The 23,392-nt window shown below is 40.9% G+C and overlaps 1 protein-coding gene across 4 annotated transcripts in view; it reads right to left on the bottom strand.

Moving 5' to 3' along the window:
* The window catches only part of SEMA6A (semaphorin 6A), a 114,038-nt gene that overhangs the window by 26,743 nt on the left and 63,903 nt on the right, over positions 1–23,392 (bottom strand). For 2 of the 4 annotated variants that reach the window (XM_074166776.1, XM_074166778.1), the window contains exons 6-17: positions 21,805–21,895; positions 18,782–18,901; positions 17,643–17,731; positions 16,517–16,734; positions 13,546–13,677; positions 10,608–10,763; positions 9,026–9,202; positions 8,156–8,296; positions 7,980–8,060; positions 5,955–6,013; positions 4,106–4,126; positions 3,923–3,973 (exon numbers count right to left, since the gene is read on the bottom strand). In XM_074166776.1, coding sequence (XP_074022877.1) covers positions 3,923–3,973; positions 4,106–4,126; positions 5,955–6,013; positions 7,980–8,060; positions 8,156–8,296; positions 9,026–9,202; positions 10,608–10,763; positions 13,546–13,677; positions 16,517–16,734; positions 17,643–17,731; positions 18,782–18,901; positions 21,805–21,895 — 1,336 coding nt within the window. The remainder of the gene's footprint in view (positions 1–3,922; positions 3,974–4,105; positions 4,127–5,954; positions 6,014–7,979; positions 8,061–8,155; positions 8,297–9,025; positions 9,203–10,607; positions 10,764–13,545; positions 13,678–16,516; positions 16,735–17,642; positions 17,732–18,781; positions 18,902–21,804; positions 21,896–23,392) is intronic. The other 2 variants (XM_074166777.1, XM_074166779.1) reach the window with 1 other exon arrangement.

Raw genomic sequence — 23,392 nt, 5'->3', positions numbered from 1 at the left:
AAAAAAAAAAAAAAAATTTCCTGAACCATATGCTGCAAATACATAGAGAACTTCTTCGTAATGGAAAGCTAAGGCTTTGTGAAGATATTAATGTGTACCAGATGGTCATTAGGTAGAGAAGGGTTTCACACAAATGCAAGAAATCAGTCTATTCGCTCTGATACTAATGTGTTAGTCTAGTACACACTGAGAAACAGCCTTCCACACCTAATTGAGATAAACTTTCTTCCACTTTATTTTGAGGAAGCAGGGCAGGAGCAGGTTAGACCTTAATAGCCTGTCCCACTTGTCTTATAGCTGTATTCTGCAAACACTTACTACTGGGCAGCGGCGCTCCCATAAGCAGTATCGCTGTGTTCTGTGCCTGAATAGCCAGTCCCGCTGGGTGAATTTCACCTCTGAGCAGAGTGCCACCACAAACGTATGAGCTAGTTAAGTTTCTCTCATAAACAGAGGAAAGACTGAAGTGGCAGGCAACCCAGGCCTGGCCCTCTCACACACACCATTATTAAACCTTTACAATGTGCTGTATAGTTTGCAACACATAGTGGGACTTTTTTTTTCCCCATTACACCATTTTTACCCCTCTGACTGTGTAAATAGACTTTGCTGCAATTTAAAGAGGCTTAGCATATCTGAGATGTGTCCAATACCTCTATGTTAATATTGGTTAATACCTAAACATCTAAAAAAACAATTCTGCCTTTGTTTTAAAACAAACCATCTGAAAAAATGCAGACACAGTGCTTTTCAAACTTCTTTGTTTAAAGCAAACACGTAAAAATCAAATAGACACTTTAAAAAAATTTGTTTTAGGTGCTTCCATTATTTGCAAAAACTTTCATTTGGAGTGCTGTAATCAAGTAACAGAAGGAGAGTAAAAGCACTTAGTGTCTACAGGCACGGATAATGATTCAGAAGGGCTGCACTTCTGTAACTATAGCTCGTTCTGAAGTGCACTTGTAAAATATAAGGGGTTTTTTTCAGGTTTAAAACAAAGACAGGGATTCAATACGTATTTGATAGTTGCTCTAATATGCACAAGTCATTAGGATCTCAGAGGTTAAGATGTCTGCACACTATCCTATTAACAGCTATAGCAACCTAATTAGACAATTAGAGAGAAAGGCTAAATCAATACCACAGAGGGAGAAAGGACTATGGCTAGGGGGTAAAATAAGGGCCCAATTCACTAAGAATTGATGTTTCCAAAGGTAATTGAAGCTGCTTACAATTTTGCAGAGGAATCTAGCCTAATCTCCTTGTTTAAATATGTGGCTCTTGCATAATTTTTCTCTGACCTTCTGCAGCCAGACATTCAGCCTGCTATCTTCTCCTTGGGTGTCAAAAGGGATGCACTTGAATGCACCTGTGTGGACTTTGCACTTTACTTGTTTACAACTGATCATGTGAGACTGCCCCAGAAAAGGGAGCCCACCTGCCAAACTCAGGAGGAGGCTGATGCCAAGAATACAAAGATTAAGGGCTTGGTTCTCCTTTCATTCACATTGCTATGGAGTGGCAGTAAGTCTTTTGAAGTGAGCTGATTTATAGTGGAGTAAATCAAGGGAATCAGGCCTTAAGTCTTCTTTTGCAGCTGGAATTTCAGATGCCTTTGGATATATTTAGCCCACTGGATCCATAAGCACCCTGAGCATTCATTTGGTTGGTATTTTGGTATATCCCAGTGTTCTGAGGTTTAATCTATTATGAAATACCATTTACTTACGCATTTAACTGTACTCAATAACATTAAAATGCACCATTTATAAAATTTTTGTTTTCTCAAGAACAAAAAGACTCAGAGCGCTCACTACAATTAGCAAACATAAGCATGTTTACTGAGACTGGTTTACTACCTCACACTGGAATTTTTTACACTCCTCGTGCAAGATCAACAGAGATGACTAGCATGTTTCCTTCCATATTTTGCCATGATAGGTGAAAAGAAAGACTGACTGCAATAACATCAGAATGAGTATTTTAACTAAACCCTTAAAAGGAAGAGCTGACTTGTCTACAGACCATGTTATCAGGATGTACCTCAGGAGGGTGAATGAAATCATCTGTGAAAGACGGGAGATGAATGGGAATCAGTGTTAATGTTGGCCAGCATTTCTCCATTGCATCTGGCCATAGGATCTTACTTTAAGAGGTGGGTTAATTCATGGAGACTGTCTTTGTGCTTAGCATGACTGGACAGTAAAATGGAGTTTGTTTTGTCACCTGTACTCCCTGGCACTGCAGCTTTTTTCACTCTGCTGCTCATTTGAATCACCCTTCTGCTTTCTCGGTCAGATTAAAATATCAGCTTTTGCTAAAGTCTCTACTAATACGGTAGCTGACAGGACCCAGAACCACAGCCCCACAGTTGTAACTGTGCAGCCTACGAATACACTTAGAAGCAGGAATCCTAGAACATTTCTGGCACATCAGCACTATGCCCAAGGCCATTTTCTTTATTTTTACATTCAGCAGTACAGATTTTATTACTACTGTTCTTTAATTACTGCTCTGTGCCTTGGAAATACAGCAATTTTCAAATGAAAGAAAGTACAAGCTGTATATGCAGATGAAACCATGAGTCTTCCATACATTATGAATTCTCAACTTGTTTTTGATTTTGTATATTCCTTTCACTGGTTTTCATTATCATACTTTCAAACAAGTTTCACCTGCACATTTTCCATTTCCTGGTAATAAACAACATGGGGATTTTAATTTTATTTTTACAAATGTTGAACAGTATCACTGTGCCTCCAGTTATTTATATTCCTCTGTACTGAGCTGTCATTGGTTGTGTTTTGTACCTACATATTTTGCAGGCACGAGATGAAAGGATCAATTAAATGTTCATCGCAACTGCACACTGAACTACATCTTGCTACATTCAGCCAAACATATGGTGAATTTGCCCTAGCTCTGATGAACTGCTAGTCTTGTACAGCCTGAAATCAACTTCATGAGCAAGCCCCCACCCCACATAGAAATTTGCCATTGACTTCACTGGGAGCAATACCACACCTCCTCTTAGCTTGTGAGTACTTGTCTTTGTTCAGGACGTCTATGAAGGGAAACTATTGCAATGTAAGTCTAGGTTTGAATTTAAAGTGATTAGTTATTCTGCAATAATTCCTCAGGAAGACATTTATTCTGCACTCCAAGTACCAGCATAATCCACTTACAAATATACAGAACAAAGTGGTGGAAAGTGCTGTGAGCACAGATTAACAGCTGCCTCATGGGAAACTGCTACTCTTGGCTTGCAGAAATACTTCTCTTCAGCTCAGGTCATTTAATTTGCTATGCGAATCCCTTGGTTTTTTTACAGATCAGGCCCCATTCAGGCATTAAAATACTGCAAGCTTGTACATAAATGACTCACCCTAGAAGTGACAGGAACCTTCAGGAATCAAGGCATAACCCAGTCTCAACTCACATAAGTAACAGGTTAATTTTCCTTATAAGAGATCTTTTGGTAACCCAGTGACAGTTCTGTTCCTTTTCCTAAAGTATCTCTGACTGGCTGCTGTAGCAGTCATGACACTAGCCTGGACGACTCATGAGTGGGATGTGAGCTGCTATCTTGTTTTTCCTGGCGAACAGATAAGATGCATCACTGTACCCAAGTGTTGCTTTGTCTGAGTGTTCAGATGAAGCATGCTCTTAATCATGTCTGCTGGCATGCAATTAAAATAGGTTATATCTGACTTTAATTCAATGGAGACAGTTTTGAGGGAGGACTACAGGAGAGGGATTGAAAATCAAAGAGGTATGATTCAATCCTATTTGTGATTAGTGAATCAGGCCCTCAACAATGAGACAAAACAAGGAAAAAAAGGATAACAGCTATTTGAGTACATGAACTACTAGCTAACACAAGGATCTGGGGAGAATTTTTAAAAAACACCCATAAACTGACCATACACTGTGTCGTAAGACATTTCATGATCAGGTGAAGCAGTTGAAATTTCTATGAACAAAATAAATTGGGAAGAAACATTAAATAAAACAAAAGTATGAAAATACTTAAAAGTTTAGTAAAAAGTGATTCCTCCAAAATGGATTTGCTGTCAGTAAATAATGAAACTAAGAACTTCCTTACCATTCAGGGCTACGAAGGAATCTGAAAGACAAATAACAGGGGAAAAATCATTATTTCTCTCACGTTTTTTTTCTTTTTAATAGTTTGCTGCTAGCAACCTTTTATGCTTCAGCTGATATTTATAGGTATGTGATTAGCACCCTAAGGACCCAGGTAAAAATAATATTCAGACATACCTGAAAACAATGTCTGGCTTTGAAAGTGTTCATGACCAGCCCTGTACAAGGGATACCAAGTGGGAAAGCCAGTTTCCTCCCTGCCATGGCTTTCTTTGCAAGATCAAGTCTTGACCTAATGCAAGGCACTAAGTGATGCAGCCAGCAATGTGAGTCAATGAGGACAAAACTCACATGATCCGAGACCACAGGAAGGAATAAGATCAGCTGTGTTAGCAAGGAGTGAAAGCTACCCCTGTGCAGTGTCAAGGTTCAATGCATCATTCGGGGCTACAGAGGGCTTTAAACAGGGAATAGGCTTTGTTGCTCTCTGCACAGGAGCAGATCTCTCTCCATGAGCACAATGTACTGTTTCTGAATAATTTCCTACCCTTCTTTTATATTTAACTGATACCAGGTACACTCCACTCCTGTCTAACATATTTGCCCAAGGAGAGCGAACTGGCTGAAAAGGCCAGAGTCACACCAGCTGGGAACTGACCTGATTTTGGTGCTAAACCATTTTACAGGGAGCATAGGAGGGAATATATGTACACCTTCTTCAAAAAACTTAAGAGACAGCCTATGTAACCCTATCTCAGGGCAGAGGCAGAGGGAGGTGTAGCTGAGATGAGTGGCATGCAGAGGCTGAAATCCTTGTACTCCCTTAAGCACAGTGATCACAGTAATAAATGGCTCTTGAACAAGGATGCACAAGACATGAGAAGTCTGGTTTTCTCCAGAGCAGCTGGCCTGCACTGCATCCCACAGCACACTCCTGCCCTCTGTTATTTTGCTCTGTATTCCAAAAGTAACGACTCTCTCACTGTACGTTACCTCCTCAGCTTCAGCAGTTTTATTGCATCTACAGGCATCAGTGCAAATTGCACCAAAAAGAATGTGATTCTGGATTTCATAAGGTTTGTAAATAATATTTGGGGCTCAGAATTAAACCAATCTTGGCAAGAACATTTGGAATGAAAGCTGTCCTAAACACAGATGTTGGTATCCCTGATGGCTGAGAAATCAGCATGCATTTCTTTGCATGCAGTGCAAGCTGTGCACTTTTAAGCACACTAGTGCAAAACATAAATGTTTAAAGATGTTGTTTAAGTTTCCAACTGATGCTGTCAGTACCTAAGGGTTACCATTAAAATTTCTGAGGCAGGGTCAGTAGTGCCTGACCCTTAATACCAGTACATTGTACAACCTGTGTGTAAAATCCACTAAGATTCACAAACTAAGTAGTTCCCACTTCTTGATCCAGATCCAGAGCTGAAGATATATTTCATTGTCTCCTTTTCCTGCACAGGAATGTAGTCCAAGTCACAGTCTACACCAAGAAACCAAGCTACTTCTGTACATCTACATAAACAACCCAACCACCATGGCTAATAAAGACAATGAATACCCAATTCATTATGCCATTGCTATAATCAATATCCTTTGGAAATGAGATTTTCTCACTACATAACTGTCTTGAAGTCCAGTGTTTGTATAAATCACACTACTGGGCTATTTTCTTAAGTACATTTAAACAACCGTTCCTCTTCTGAACCTGCATCATTAGCTGCAGTTGCTGTCCCTGTTGTGGCTTACATGCTACAAAAGAATGCCCAACAGGTAATGGTGGTTTAAGGCATTCAGAAGGATGCTGTGACACATGGTAAATAGAGGGTAAAAGCTTTGCTTACTTTGGCAGTCACCCAGGCCATCTGTATTGCCATGTTCTATGTCCTGTTCAAATGCCAGTCTAAATAACAGAAAGAAACAAAACAGTATGAATAACAACAGTCACAGGCACTACCAGAAAGAAATTATCACATGTGCAACTGAAATAAAGGCCTATCTAGAAACTGGCCGTTTCTTCGGAACTTCCACACAAAGGCTGAAAAATTGCAACATAGACATTTCAGTAGTGTAATGATTTCTTGGCTTCTGATGATGCATTGTCTTTTTATTATTACTTTTTTGAAATCCACTGCATGCTTCATTGTCAAGGGAGGCAACGAGATTCACCTTTTTTAAACTGTTAACTCTATAATATATGATATTATCAGGAGCAATTATGATTCTATCTTAACTTGTCCATATAGTAGACAAGGCGTGCCGATACTTTCACATGGTAGGAAGTGAACCCATTGGGTAGGTATTGTGCTAAGGGGAAAAAAACCCGCATTTCAGCAATCATTTAGGTATCACGCTGGACGAGGCTGCAGGGCGTGAGTTCCAGTCCACAGAAGGCATTCCACTGAACTCAAGGGGCTTTACTGAAAAACACTCACAGGGTTTTCTAGCTGACATGCTCAGTTTACGCTCCCAAAGTCTGCCTGTGATTTTGGATAACTAGTGAAGCTGTTCTTCCAACTTCCAGTACAGTCAAAGATGAATGACAAGAACCTTGGAAAACCTCCAACACAAGCCCTTGTCTCCATTGGTTAGGATACTGCCCTTGAAGCATAATGACCCTTGCAAGCACCTCATTCCCAACCCCATGTTCTAAAAACCCCTGCTCAAATGTTGCCTACTCCAGGGGGGCACCTAACATCTCTGCTTCCTGTTAGCTATCTTAGAAGTTCACCAGACATTTTCACAGCTGATTTGGATCCCCTTCCTATGTGTTATTTTCTGGACAGAGAGCGACCTGCCTTGCTTGCCTCTATACCGCACCACTGCAAACTGCTGCCTCTGTCTTGATGGATCTATTGATGAACACGGGAGCTGCTTTAAGAGTAAGGTACAGAAGTCCCCTACAGTTTGCCATGGAAGTGCAAAAAGACTCAAGTGTTTTTGGATTGCTGAGAAAACCTGATATGGACACAGGTGCATTTTAACATTATTCTACCAAATGTCCAGTCAGGAACAGTCCACACTCTTGTAGTAAAGCATATACAGATAGATATATATCTATAGCATTTGCAGTGGACAAAACAATTTCAATTGAAATGGCAAATTAAGAACAAGACATAAGCACAGGGACGGTGACTCATCCTTTATATGCTGAAGACCTGTACAGAAGCAGGCTTAAGTGGGGCTGGCTGTGGGGATACCAAGGTTGTGTGATGTTGTGCTACACTTCCACCACAACCTTGAGGAAGTACCTCAGAGCGGGCAAGCATGAGGTGTGTCAGATGCAGCCAAGAAATGAAAGCTCTGAACTGGGTCTGTTCCCTGCAAGGAGGCTTTAGTAACCACATTTAAACAAACCTCCACAGACTTTCATTATTATGAAATAATTAAATTCTACTGTTAAGCAAGGGGAGATCCAGCACTTCTCTGAATCTGCTTTAAGCTCTTACTGTGCTCTGTGATTCCTCTTAGTAATGCACAGTAAATTAGAAGGACTGGTTTTGTTTTCAGTGGACAAATTGCTTCAGTAATTTAATTTGGATTCTATTGCCTCTTTAATCAGCTGTGATGGCTCCAGTGTGGGCTGGTCCAGACATACCCAGCCAGTTCCCTCCTTTCAATAACACGCGGACTTTAGTACAGCCCTTTCATTTTCTTCTTCCTCCTCCTTCAGCAGTTACCAATCAGCTGAGAGTTCACACCAGAAAAATTTGTGAGACATTTCAGAGGTGAATGCAAATAAGGCAGAAAACAAACACTTCCCACATTTTTCCTTCCCTAAGAGCCCCATGTTTCAAATTGCTCTGCCCAAGACCGCTTGGCGCCACCACCAGAGCTTCACGGCCCATCCAGCCAGAGCTCTTACTCACTTGGAGCCAAGGACCAGCTGCATGCACGCCCCGCTCTCCTTCACCCATCCGCAGTAGGGGTCCCTGGACGCTATGCAGGCCCTTGAGAAAGAAAAGCACAAGGTGGCATTCATGAGCACTCCTGCCTTCCCCGTGTCTGGTGTGCAGGATTCTGACAGCCACCAGAAAACACGTACTTTTTGCATTTGCCATGACGCTCACAACGTCCCAGGGGAACCTTGATGACACAGGTGGAGAAGGCGACGTACAGGGCGCTGCTGGGCTTGTCGAGCTGCATGCCCACGATGCGCTTGTCCTCCACGCCGTCGTAGCTGCACCTGATTAAAAAAAAAAAAGTGATATAAGGTTATAAATGAGTTCTACTGGGAAACAAGATGAAAACTTAATGATTCCTCACACTGAAAAAAAAACCCCAAAAACTTCCCACAAAAAAAAACTCAAGAAAGGTACAATCGAAGGAAAAAGAGCAAGGAAAAAGAACATACAATAGCCACTAAAAACACTGATACACATACAAGCGAATACTAAAAATGCATGGGACAGGGGAATAAGAAGCGGAGAGCGACGGCGCACCAGACAAGCTTTCTGAGGGCCCTTGATTTTTTTGTGTTTATTCTTCTTGAGCACTCAAAGTAGCTGAAATTTCTGCATGATTATGGCCCACTTCAAAGCCCCCTTAGGCATATTTGAGGAAGGCTGAAATGCGGAAATTTCCCTTTGAGAGCAGCTTGCTGGTTTTTGAGTTATTTGGAGAGAAGTCAGGTTTTTTTTTATGGGATTAGTAAATTAATCTTCCTTTGCAGAATTTCACTTTTAATTATCCATCAACTTCTGCATAGGATGGGCTATTTTCTACACATACTTAATAAAAAATACCTTATTGCAATGTGGAGACTGATAAGCAGACATCCCCTCCCCAAACAATTTCAAATTACTCAAAAAACTTGGCTTCTCTAACCACTTCCCTTTTTGTAGGACAACCTATTCTCTGGGAAATCGGAAGTTCAAAGTCACCCATACATGAGTACAAAGAATCTGATACACACTTTTCAGGATTGTAAATGTTCATCTCCTCCAGGAAAAGGCTGTCATTTAGGAAACCACTGTTTCCTGTCCGTGCCAAGAATTTCAGGATTATTCCCTTCTCTGATCCCAAGAAAACCACGGTGCAGTTCTGATATGGCCCAGCAGCAGAGTCCACAGCAATCTTGGTCAGGCGGTATCTAGAATAACAATACAGAATTTTGCATCACTTGGGATTAGGTTGTCATTTATTTTCTCACTTTTTCCACTTCAGAGGACTGCGTGGTAGCCTTCTAGCAACCATGTAACATATTTAAGCACTTTTCCTAGCTGAATAACCCTATAAGTCAACACAGACTGTACGAGTTGGCTCCGCAAATGGTGGGGAATTTTTGTGTGTTTGTCTGCACGTCCATATGTCCAATAGCGAGCAGAAGTGTTTGACAAAAGCTGAAGGGGTGCTAAGAGTCTGAGGCCATTTAGGAATTATCCTTCCAATCAAAAGCAAAGTACTAGCCTGGTGACTTCTTCAGGCAGGGAAAGAAAATCAGCACAGTGATTTTTTTTTTTTTTTAATTTCAAGCTCTGTCACATTAAAAGAATCAATAACAATAACTAATACACATTCAACTTTTCTGGCAGGAAAAACTGTGCCAGTGCAATAGTGAGACACTAAACAGCATTTTACCTCACTAAAAATAATCACACAACCACCACTAAGTGAGTTCAGTGCTGAGATAACACTGAACCTTGGGATGACACAATTTATTGGTGATTTGGTACCAGTTATCTGGTACTGGTGATCAAAGGAAAGCAGTCTGCAGAGCTGCTCTTGTCTTTGTCTGGAAGTACAGAACCTGACATAAAAGCCTGACAAAAGGTACATTAGTCATACCCTTCCACAGTCAAGCACTGCCTGGCACAAAACTCTACCCTTGTATGGAGGAAGAGAGGAAAATATGGCAGAAATTAGTCACATTATTCTGTTCACAACTGGAGGGTTGATAAGTAGTACAGGGACCACAGCAGAGAGTGGGAATGTATTTTGATAGGAAGGGGATGGTATATTTGAGGCTTACTGATTTATGAGTCTTTGTTCAAATCTCTTCATTATTATTTTTCTCTTGTTGCCATAGAAAGGATACAGATTATGTGATTACTTCTGCCTGTACACTTCTGTAAACATTAAAACATAGCAGCACATATCCCGACAGACATCACCATATCCTGTGAACATATCCTGGCAGACATATTTGTATCCTGTATATATATCCCTGGGCTGCCTGCTGATCCTTGCCCAAAGTTTTCTACTGAGCTGTCTCAAACACTGACCCATAAGCCAACAGGCGGGTCAACCTTCCCCGTACTGCATTTCCTCTGAGATCCGGTTTCAGCACAGCGTGGTTGGAAAGGACTGAAGTTTTTTCCTATCTTGAAAGCTGCTGAGGGAGTTCTGCAGCATCTGCTCAGCGCTGCCATCATTCCTAGCTGGATTCATGCCCAGCATACCAAGGATGTTTATGGAGTTTGAGAGTATTCTGAGCAAGACTATTAGCACAAATAGACAGCTACGATGAGGACAAGAGTCCACTTGGAGGTACATACCTGACCATCGTTCTCAGGAACCAGGGTCGATTGACAATGGAAGGTACCGCCTCATCCATCAGTGGATGTGTTTTGATGAAGTTCAGAGTATCATCTGGGAACTCATTGGAGGTTACATATTTTTCTAATGATGTAGAGCCAGCACAGCAACCGGGCCTAAATAAAACAAGAGGGTAAAGCCAGAACAGTTATTTGGTGCCTAGTGCAAATCTCCTTTTGTAATGAGGCCCTTGGTGAAATCTGATATGCATTACAAGGGTTTTAATGGAGGATTGAGAAGCCTGGCAGAACCTGTTCAGCCCCTCAAGGGGAAACCTAAAATCCTGCTCTATACTTCACTCAAAAGGACTTAACATGTCACCTAAATGCACAAAGACATTTCTTCAGCAGGAGTATGACACACACAGTTTGTAGTTCATCCACTCACATGGAGCATAATCCTGCATGTGTGCATTTTGGCTTGATGCCGCCCACTGGCACAGGTGCTTTCTGATCTATAACTTGTCTAGTTGACTGCTCTCTCCTGGAATAAAAGCAGTCCCTAACATATAGAAGGAAGTTGATCTTTTTTAGCATGTATGAAAGAATGCTGCTTACAGTCCTGTCTGATAGAAAGAGGACTATTGGAGGAGACAACCCAGCAAGCATCCATGTAAACATTGGTTTTCCCCTTCTTTCAATTTGAATGAGATGATTTAAGTATGGCAGCACACTGAGGACTTTTACTGAAATATTATCTAATCATTCTTTGACAGCTTAACTACAAATCTGCTCAACCTATTCCTAAAATCTACCCTGCTCCTCAGAGGTAACTTAACCTTCCTGCCTGGACGGGTTATCACTACACAGGAAGCAGCAAAATGCTTTGCCTGTTATTAATATTTTTTGGGTTACTTTCTCCAGCAAAAGGTCCATTTGATCCCATTCCCTAAAGCATTATGATTCTTCAAGCCTTTGAGCCACTGTGAGATGGGAAGACGAAAGATGGACCACCGACTCATAAGCAGGCTGCAGCATCCAATTTTCATCTGCTATTACGTGGGTAGAGCCACTGACATCAATGGAGTAACACGAACTTGAAAAAAATATAGTGCTGGTCCTATTATATCTGTTGCTCAGATTTAGAAAAGTATTCAAACCTCAGGTAACTAACTGTTATGTAGGAAGGTAGTAGCATCAGATTGGAGGGGACTAGCTGGGTCAATCAGTCTCGTCCTACACAGCTGTACAATGAACACTATATGCAGACACTCTGTTGGTTGTCTTGTAACTGCATATAGAATTAGCAATAGAGGGAGAGAAGGAGAAACCAAGGGCTCCACCGGTCTCCCAGGTCCTTACAAGGGCACTGATTCATGAGGTGACATTCCCAGAGAACTCCAGGGAGCAGCCTACACTTTCTGGCACTGTGGCATTAGAGTTTCTGTATATCTCAGCTGGAGGCCTATTTCCTCCTAAATCCTAATCACATGATTGGATTAATCCCGCTTTAATCTCAAAACTGGTTTAATCGAGTAAACATAAAACTGAGTAAACCCTGCTGTGCACCTCAGCCAAAAAGGACAGTGAGGCCCCTGAAAGGCACCAGTATGTTTCTGAGAAATGTTAGGATCAGCAGAAGAACTAATGTTTCTGCACCAAACTGAGATATCCAAATAAAAATGAACTTATTTCAAAGGTGTCTTGTGCCTCTCATGCATTGCAACAAGAGTTAAAAGTAATATTATTTCTATTAAGTGTATTGATGGCCAAATGTTACATGAAACAGTGTTCACCAATCCAGTTCACATGACCTCCTGTGGCCTTAGAGGGAGCAGTATTACCCCATCTTCACCATGACAGCTAGCCTACTATTGGCTCATCCCACAAATTCATAATGCAACTTTCCCTTCTTCCTTCCCACTGAAAGAGAAGGTCCCTCATTCTCCTTTCCCCCTTCCCTACCAATACTGTCTGAGTAAGTTGCAAACAAAGGACCTTGGAGCCCTTGTGCAGCCTAGCGCTACCAAGGCAGCCCATCACATCAATGAGTTGTTGAAACACGGCAAAAAGGAAAAAATCTACCAGCAGTGCTAGCAGGTGCCTTACAAAGGTTCTTAGCAAAAACAGACACAGATTTTACCAGATTTTCCAGTCACCTCCAGGCTCTTCTCTTGAGTGACAATTTCAGAATAAAGACAGCACAGAAATACTATAGTTGGCAACTCTAAAACATGATGGGCCAAATTTGGGTTTAGGCAGAAGCTCAGTTGCCACCACAGAGCTTCAGATGTATTTTTCTTTTAAGTTACGTAAGGTATCACAAGCAATGTAAACCATAAATTTAAGTGGTATGTAAACCATAAATTTAAGTGCTTTATCTACATTCATATCATATTCTCAGAGCAAAATGCCACTGGTGTAAATGAGTTAACAAGTGGCTGTCAACAGCAACTTGCATGAAATGTGTGCTTGCACAAAATATGAGGAGCCACATGCAAACAGGAGGGGACTGGAAGCAGGGAAAACAACTCATAGGAGGAAGGAGGTAAACTGAATCTCCATTTTGATGGAATTCTGCTTTTTTTCTCCATATGATGCAGCCTCTCTGGCACATAAATTGCATGTTAACCACCTGCAGAACTGGTGCAGGCTTTGTAATGAGATACATCCATTACTGAACCAGTTTGCAACAGGTGTGTAACTCACACCACTCTTAAGTGATAAATTATCCTGACCAAGTGGATCTGACGGTGGCCTGATTTATGTTACACAAATCTTGTTTAAGTGGAAAAATTCTCACTTGCATACCTTAGATCCAAATACAACGCAGCTTCTATTTTACTGTTACAACATGTATCTTCAATTGTATCTGCACCTTACAAGGCTGTTCAAATTATCAAAACCCTCTGTTCTATGTGCAGGAACAGGACGGAACATCACTATCCGTGAAACATACCTGGGCTTGGGCACTCGTTCGTCAGGAACTGGTGTCCATGTGGAGTCTGGAGACTTTTGTTCTTTGAATCTCCCAGTAAATACATTGGCGATGTCAAGCATGTCATAGGCACAGACTGCAGAGCCAGGGATGCTGCAAAGTGACATTTTGCAGAAATTGTTACTCATTCTGCAGTTATGCATAAAATCTTGAGTGGAAAACATGCTGTATAGAAGTCTTCCTGTCACAGGCTACCCAATCCTGAACTCTGTAACCTCTTGAGTATTGACAGGAAAAGCCAGTGCCATGGAAAAGCCTGAAATACACCAATCAGCAAACAGCTCCTGCCAGCACAATTTGTTTCAAAAGCCTCTATAGAAAGAAATAATTGCAATAATTTTGGAGGAGGGAAAGAATCTGGGAAACTCTGGGTACCACTGGCAATGCACAAGGAGTAACAGACGGTCTCATTCAGAGCCCATTATTTGGAAATTTAAGTTCTTGTAAGTCACAACAAACAGCTCTCGGTATTAATTCTTGCAGTCCCTGTCATGCCTCAGAAATACACGGCACAGTTCAGAAGTTGGTGCTATCAAACTGGGAGCATGCTGCAACGTGCCATTGACCTGGCATTTACACATTATTACTCCATCCTCCCACAGCCTGATCTCCACAGTTTTCCCAACGGAAAGGAGTTAACTATGCTCACGAATTTGCTTAACTCAATGAGGTGTAAAGAGCTTATAGAAGCAAATTCAATTTTATTTTTAGACTATAAAGTTGTAAATTTCAACGTTTTGATTATTTGCATGCAACTGCACGATACCATTGTCTAAACATAATTATATCCTTACCTACATACATTCTGAAAGGCTTAGGGGTTTCCCATGGTCAGTCACTTGGAAGCATGAATTATTCATTTATCCGCCTTTCATTTTTTTACACATGAACTACTGTATTCGTGTCTGACTTTCACCACTTGATTTTATCAAGTAAATAGCATGAACCCAGCTGGCTGAGGCTTTCAATCTGGCTTTTAGCTAGTAGGTTATTATACACCAAAGAAAAAATGTAATACTGTTAACAGACAATACAACTAACCTCAGAAAGGTATATAAATTGATAGAAAAATAACTGAATATTAAAAGGTTTCAAAATTCTTATTACTGAAGGAAACAAGAAGTTGGGAGACACTATTAGTCTTACTTTGATCTCCATGGATTGTGTTTTTACATAGAAAAAAACTTCAAATCTCTATATTAACATGATACCACACAGCAAGAGTTTTAAATGGAGGCAGCCACACGTATGTTGATGTAAGAGTTGGGTATACACAGTCATACACAGGACCTCACCCTCGAGACCCACTCCAGGCAGAAGATTTTGCGCTTTGTTTAATTAAGCTTTAAAGAAAAAACAACCCAAAAATCTCGAGGTGTGCTATACAGATCTAAAAGTGCTGAGAACTGTGCGCAACACATAACTACACAGTGATGGAGGGATCGCTGCAGTGAGAAGGCTGGAACAGCTTTTACTCTTAAGAACGGAAGTCTGTGGGTCCACAGTGTGATAAAGCCATACGAATGAAATACTATGGATCACAGGCAAGCCACCTCCCAACCACTGGACTAAAACCCATCACCAGCTCCTACCCTGGGTGACCTCAGGTTAGACTGGGGAATCTCTTCCAGCTCAATCTAGGGGGAAGACTTGTTCCACAGATCAAAGGTATTTGTTGCAGCTTTTCCTCAATGGAGAAGGAATGAGAGATGCATCCATGTCAGAGGTAGGTCTGTTAATGAGGTGTCTCCAAACCTACGCACCTTCCTGGCCTCTTCAATGTCTGGCAAAAACTGGGGCCTTTGATTTTAACACCAAGTACTTAGATTTTAAAATGCAGGGTTTAAGAAAAAGTATTATTCATGATGTACCACAGGAAATATTAGAAGAGCGGGAGGACAATCTCAATTTTGAGATAATCTCAAGATACAACCTATTTTCTGGTGCTGAATCTTTGTTTGTTCAATTGTTTTCATTAAGCCAGCTCGCATAAAAAGGGATCATCTTAATTTAAGCCTGTATTCCCTACTGGTGGCATAATTATTCCATTGCAATTCTTATTGTTTCAATGTCAAAAGCAGTGATTATACATTACAGGCCTGGGCTTACTCTCATTTGAAGTCAGTTCTGTGCATGACCTCACTGAGCTCAGGCTTTGACAAGAGGTGGTGAGTGTACAGCAAAACCAGATGAATTTCAGCAATAAAGTTCCCCTTTCAGCCCAAACGCTACTCTGCGAAACAGCAATATATTTTTTAATTAGAATGCTACTATTTTTTTAACTTCTCTGGGAGACCTCAATAATTAGATACAGTTACTCTTCTAATAACTTCTGGAGAAACATGTTATAATGTGTAGTGGTAATAAATTCCTTCCAGATGAACAGATGCTTTTGGAAAACCTTGTGAACAATGAAATACAGGTGTTCTGGGGACCCTCCTCCCCACCCAGTAGGACAGCTTAGGCTCTTGGCTCTCCCAGAAGAAAACGCAAGAGTCAGTAGGGACGCATGAAATAAAGGGAAGGAGTACTAAAGTAATTCTTGGGGGTTTAAATGTAAACAGGACAGATCCAGTCCTTTCTTTGTGAGAAAAAAATAATTGTATTTTCTGTATGGAATAACATTCTGCAAGTTACACGCTGCAAAACTTCTTGGTGGCCAGTCTGAATTACTCCCATGTAAAGAAAAGTACGTCCAAGGAACATGTCCAGATAGTAAATGGCTGAAAGCTGCTCTAAATTATCAGATATGAAATGCAGTAAGCAAAACCAGGGTATCTTAAAGTGAAACACAAACTACCAGTAAGCCCAAGGTACATAATAATTACACTGTATGAGCAACCACTTCTTCTACCTTCATTAAGTAAAAAGAAACTGCAGTGAAAAGCAAACATAAAGGAACCAGAAGGTAAAAGGTTATTGCGCCTATTACCTATTATATGGAGTGGAGAAGGTTGCTAAAACAACATCCCGGCCATTGAAATGGATAACATCTGTAACTGCCTGCAGTATGTTAAAGTAGAAGTGTGAATCGCCAGGAACTGAGCAGTTCAAACGAGCCTTGAGAAAGGAAGTCCACTGTTTTTCCAGCACTCTCTGAGATCCTCCCATGTCATTTTTGCAAACCTGAGCCACCCTTGGGAAAACTACCTGGAAGGAGTAGAGCAAAAATAATGGAGAAAATGAAATGTTTGTTTGAACTGAAAGACTTTGTTGGAATTCTGGTTTTAAAACAGTTGGAATAACACAGCAAAGTGCTTAATTTAATCCCATGTTTCCATAATCTGTGACAAATAAGAAACAGAAAAATTCAGCTTTGGAACAGTGTGCTATAAAAGATAAGGCTGTGGCATTTACTATACAGCCATAAATCCTTCAGGAGATCTGTTCTCAACCCATATAAAACTCATTTCCATACAGACTGCTTAGCTTTCTATTTCCCCAAACAAAAGCACATTTTATATTCACAATCCCTCCAACCCACGCTGCCTGCTCTGACTCTTGTGTTTTCAGCACTTAAAAACTATGCAAATCTTGCTGGGCTTTTATTCCTGCCCTCCACCTTTGTGACCTTGGTCAGCTTTTCTGACTGCTTAGTCAGAAAGCTATTGTATTGTGAAATTAGCAAAAAGGCTGAAAGTGTTTAATTATTCTTTGCAGAATGGCAGAGCACAAAATTCCTGCCCCTGTTTACTCAGCATTCCAATTCAGATTTCTTAAAGAAAAATATCTCCCTGCTTTGGAATCCATTTTTAACAATTACCTACTATGCTGAACTAACTACATTTGTCTTGTGCTTTTTAGGATTTGAGAAAAGAGATTCCAGCATTTACTGTCCCTGTAAGAAACCACCCTGTTTCCTTTCAAGACAGTGCAATGTTTCACTCCAACCAACCTTTTGGCTTGAGCGATAGGAATCTTCTCAAAATGATGACCTTGTCATCATGATTTATGGTTCTCATTTCAAGGTCACTCCTAACAGCATTGGTCCAAGAATAGCATATGTTTTCCTGCTCCTGAATCTGACAAAGTCATTCAAGGCAATGTTTTGCCCTTACCTTTCCCATGCTGTTGTACTCCACTGCTATTTCCCGGAAGAAGAAGTAAATGTAATTGCCATAGTCCACTGCCTGGACAAAGTATGGTTCTAAAAAATAAACCAAAACACCCTATTTAGGCACCACATACAGCATATAGCACACAAAGAGATGCCAAAGACATTCACACTGAACATCCAAAGGTGAAAGGCCCACATCAGGCAAACCTGCTCTGTGGTTAGAACTAGCAACATCATCATTGCAGAAGAATCACTGTCTGGGGACTGGATAGCTGGGGACAAGTCTGTGCAACGTCACTGCAAGGTAGTTAAGTGTTTGCCACTAATACGTCTGCCCTGTGTGGAGTATGAGGAAAGGCAATATATAATGGTATGCCTGAGGGGTCCAAGCAGTGCTCTTTATGGCACACAGGCTGTGTGTGGAGGGAATAACAAACCATTTAACTGTTTCTGCCCACACGTGTCTTTAGCACCAAGCAAAGTGGGACAGCTAAAGTCGACACCTGGCAAAACATTTCTGCATGCAGAAAAAGACTTCAAACTATGGCTTTGCTCACTGTTAAAATCACTCCAAATGCTAACTATTCATAACGCCTACGTGAAGCTAAACAGCACCGATCTTAACAATGAGGGCATTTAGAGCACAGAAATTGCCTAATTCAATGGCAGCTGTAGAGTCCGTAAGAATCATAAAAGAAAGGCTTTGTGCAATATTCCCATTATTTTATTTTCATTGATGAATCTTAATGTTCCAGGACAAACCCTCGATACTTCATGAAGCCTTGACTCATACCTAACACAGTCTTGGGGCAGGAATATTTTAAAACACAGGCCAGGCACACGGAGCCCTGCAAGTTCCAATCTTTACATCCAACAGCTGTAAACTGATGGATTTCAGCCTGGAAAGCTCACTGGAATATATATTCTGATCTACCATGCTCACAGTTTCTGTCTGGTCCAGTAACTTGGGGTCAGGAGAAGAAGGAAAGAGATAAACAGATCAGCATTAAGTAAGAGATGTAATTTAGTTTCTTCTTTCTGCCAGAAAGCGTTGGTGAGATGAAATGACAAGAGAGGTCTGTCAGGAATCCAAGACTCTCATCAGAGATGCTGCTTTTTTCGTTTTGTTTGTTTATCTACCTTTCAACCACTTTGAGTCATGTTTAACTGTCCGCAGAGTTGGGCTGTCTCCAAGGCTCCGGTATATGACTGCATCTATTGCAAGGAAGTCGGTCACTGTGGCAGAATATAGTTTTCCCTCTGGGGAGGAAGGAAAGAAGAGGGGAGGAGCATTAGAAATAATATAATTTCTTTCTCTCATCAGCCAAATGAGATGGGCAAACGAAATCATCACAATCTCCTTAGGAACACTGGAAAAATCCAGCTAAGTAAATGGGACCGAGCACTGAACAAGCAAGTCACCAGTTTTCAAAACAGTAATTTCAGAGGCATGCTGTGGGAGAAGAAACCTTATGAAGTTATTCTTTTCCTGTTTAGGTAGGTCATACTGAACTAGCCTATTCAGTTTCCCTCCCCATGCCTTTGGTTCAGTGCTGATAAATTCTGCCTACGTATATGAGCAGAATACGGGGAAGCTGCGACAGAATTGTTAGTTTTAACTGGGAGGGCAAACCAGACAGGTCTTAGGGACTGTCAGCTAATTGACACTTATGCAAATTTCTCCCTTTGAGAGCACTTCTCCTCTGCCAAAGATCACTAGCAAAAAATTAAATAGCAAAACAGGGTTGCAAAGAGATGGAGGAGGATTGCCCATCTATGTTTCTTCTCAAAAATGCATTTTAGGCTTTTCCCGCATGAATTATGCATTCGTCTCTCTTAAAGAACCAGAGGACAAGCTACAAGAAAGGGTCTGCAAAATGGCACTGCAAGGACAATCAAAAGATGCAAAACTATCAGGTGGTAAAAGCATGAGATCCAACAACATTTTAAAATTATAATTGTTGTCTAATCTGTTTGCAGGTCATGGTAACTGCACAGGGCTGTTTTCACGTGTGAGACAGATCTTGGAATATGATGTCTGGTGCATGGCGGCAGCAGGACAGCAACTTATGTTTCTGTTGTGTCTACATAAAAACCAGAATGGCCTACATGTCTTTTGACAGAAATTATGTTGGTGCTGGGCCTTGAGGGCACCAGCACAGAGGACACATACAGGACAAAGCAGAGAGGCTTCTACTGGCCAAGCTCTCCTCACTGCACGTACAGACAATGTTTAATTTCAGCTCTCAGCTCAAGATTTGAAAATCAGACTGTTTTTTATTAGCAGGACTGTACTCTTTGTTCTGAGCCCCACAATTCCCATCATTATTTGGCTATTTAAAAATGGCCTATTTTTCTTACCAAAACCAGAAAAAAATCATTACAAAAAAAGCAGATACTAAAAACAATTTTAAAATAGAATAAAAAGCTGAATTGTTTAGATATGGATGTCTGAACTCGTGTTAATACAATCACACATTTATTTTCTTTCCTGCCAAGTTCTTGAAGACCATGTGACCAATTACATTCGCACACATCAGCTGTAATAGCTTACAGGCTGCAAGAAGAGACATATTCATGTAAGTGCACCCAACAGACTTGGATGAGTAGTGCCCCAAACTGCTCTGAAACTGCTTTCCACTCTGAAAAGTTATCATAGGTATCAATATGTACGGCATATCAAACAGTCATTTTCTGAAGCTAGCAGATTTACATGGTATATTCTACAAGAATTTCTTTGAACAGTATCAAATTTATTCTGAATCATCATGAAAGAGTATGATCGTTTCTATAAATATTCTTTTTATTTTCAAATAAAGAGAGGATTTCTTCAGTGAGAGAGTCACCTTACCAAACTTCAGCTGCATGCAAGGTAAATGTTTGCATTAAGTTGGTCGTGAACACTTTCTTGACCAGTACAATGAGAAAGGTCCTTATGAAAGGCCATCCGGACTTCCCTAAGGACAGGGAATCTGAGACACATGGGATAAATCTTTCTCTGAAGGTGTCTCTCTCTTTCCATGGTTTATGAATTACCTGCTACAATCAGAGAATTTCTGCTTTATGTTCTTTTGACTGTAATTAAGAAATTGCATACTACCACCATCATCATCACCATTATTTTTGAAACAAAAGGACCCATCTAATTAAACTATAAAAAACCAATACATTGCAATCTGCTATAAAATCTCTCCTTTGTGAGGCTGATGATGCCACCTCAAACACAGTAGTGCTTAATACAGCCCTTCAGCCACAGACTCAGTTGAGAGTGGCTGAATTACTTGCACAGTCTTAAATCTTCACAGGAATAGCTGAAGTATTTCCATGTAAGCACCCAGGCTCTGCTTTCTAGTATACACCTGCTGAAGAGGACTGATAGTATCATGGGTGACTTCTGTATTATCTTTACCACCTATTTTACAGCTAAATCTAAGAAAAGAACAGCAGGGTTCACACTAAGAGAAGTTCAATAAAGAAACAATTTAATCAGGAATTCATGAATTCATACAAAAATACCACACAATCAACAGCCCAAATTAACCCCATTAATAAGCACTCTTTTTTTAAACTATTGTAGTAGAAATCAGTTAACTGTATTCTGCTGCATGCATAATCATTATTAACCATCACACTTCTCCCCTCTGTCTACAACAGCGGGTTAACACCACATTAAGATGTTTTCTGCTTTAAAATAAAATCACCTTCCCTTTCCTTCTAGATCTACAAAAGGGCACATCACACCATGTTCCCTAACTTCCTTTTATTATGAAAGTTAACTTAAGCTTAGAGTGGTTAAAGAGCATATCCTGCCTGCTCCTCATTAAAGTTCACACAAGCCTTGACTTTCCTTGATTTTCACAGAAGCTGGATGCAGCCGGAAATGGTGCCTCACACCAGTCTGGCAACATACTATGATGAATCCAGGAAATACTGAAATATTGAACCAGGAAATTGAGGCTTCAGGCAATGTTTACGATAGTGAAGTTAATCCCAAAGAAGGGAAGGCTTCCGTGCTAGTGATTTCCTTATGCCCCCTATTTTTAGTCATTATTCACTCCCTTTGGCACCTTATAGATTTTGGCATTTTGGACTCAAGAGACACAGAGCTATGGCAAGCCTGGGCTGCAGGACAGAAAGCAAAAAGTCTACGTCTGTCACTTTACCTGCGAACAACGCAACGTTGGCATGCTTTGCATCATACGGGCACCTGGCCATTCCACTGAATTCATCTCCCAGGAACTCCAGGGTATCCATCTGAAAAACGAAAGGGAGCTCCTCAGGTAGAGAAACAAAAATTCTTACCCAGGATGAGGCTTATGACTGTTTCTTTTCTGGGCAGGGAAGAAGGCCCTTTCTCTAACTGTGCTCCTGACTACGAATTGAAAACCTAACAAAAATCATGGTGTTAAATAAAATCAGTCTGAAGAGAGTGCATCCATTAAGTCAGGCATTCTTTTGGAGCTAATCACTCTTACCCCGACACGTTTTACAAAAGTCTTCAGTCTATATTTTATCTGTACACAAGCTTCCTGTTGAACTCTAGCAGGCTATGTGGTCTGTGGTTCTGGCAAGGATTCAAAATTTATCCTCAACAGTGATCCAACAGAAGCGCTCTTATACACAGAAAAGACTGCAAGCCACAGCAGTCAGAAGAAACAACACTAGGACAATTATCTGTGTGTGCATTTTTCTCCTCAAAGAAGTCCGGAGATCCTTCTGCTCTAGTCTCAACAGTGGTGCTCTCTTCCTTGATTTGCATACTCAGAAGGATGCTCTCCAAGTCTTACTGCATCAGTTGAGTCTGTGTCACGGAGAAATCCTCTTACCATCAGGCAAGAATTAATCTGTGCGGGAATTGTAAAATCTGAGGCTTAAGTGTAACTCCTGGGAAATAAATTCACCCCTGGCACTGATAATGATACAAATATACAGATCAACTTTACGCTAAGTTCAAGAGGGTTTAGTGAGCTACAGGGGAAAGGTACAGCTCTTATCTCTTTAAGATTCTTATACTACCATATTTTGGGAATAAGAATCTTTCTAGCATATTCAAGTAACTTGAGCAGCTCATACTGTATAAATCACACACAGTACAGATTCACAGAGCATGAAAAATAACCCACCCAGCAACATCAACTACTCCAATCAACTTTTAGCTCGTATGTTGCAGCACCCAAGTCCTCCAGCGGACAATTTGTCATCATTTCTTTTCTGTCATGTATCCTTTCTGTCAAAATCCACTCTGAAGGGAATTAGTTGTGTTTACTCAAGGGCTGAAAAGCATTTCACGTGACAGTGAGAGGAAACAAGTTACAGTCCTGAGCTACTTTCCCCGCTCTAAGCCCCACATCCCAGGCTTGTCCACACTTCCACTGGCAGTGTGGAGAGACAGCCCTGTTTTCTGTTTGGCACATGTCTACTGCTCTGTCTGTATAATGCAGAAATAGGTGGAGGAAAAGCCAGGGCAGGTGTTGGAGAGACCTTCTGCTGACTCCGAGAGGTATCACTATCCAGTCCCCGCAGCCCGGTGACAGGTGAGGCAGCCGGCAGAGACCACGCACCATGGGGAATGAAACACCTGCAGTAAGGGTAAGGAGGGCCATTTATATCCCTCGCATCAGGATGGCCAGGAAGCCTGAGTTTGTATTAAAAGACAGCTTTCTAGCAAGGGGACTGGTTGAGATTTGTTAGCCACATTAATGGCATTGAGAACTAAAAAATTACAAACTGTGCTGGAAGACTAAATACAGC

The sequence above is a fragment of the Numenius arquata genome, chromosome Z, assembly GCF_964106895.1.
Source record: "Numenius arquata chromosome Z, bNumArq3.hap1.1, whole genome shotgun sequence".
NCBI classification, from domain to species: Eukaryota; Metazoa; Chordata; class Aves; order Charadriiformes; family Scolopacidae; genus Numenius; species Numenius arquata.
Note: the sequence above shows the minus strand (reverse complement) of the source record. Positions and strands in the feature narration are given on the sequence as shown.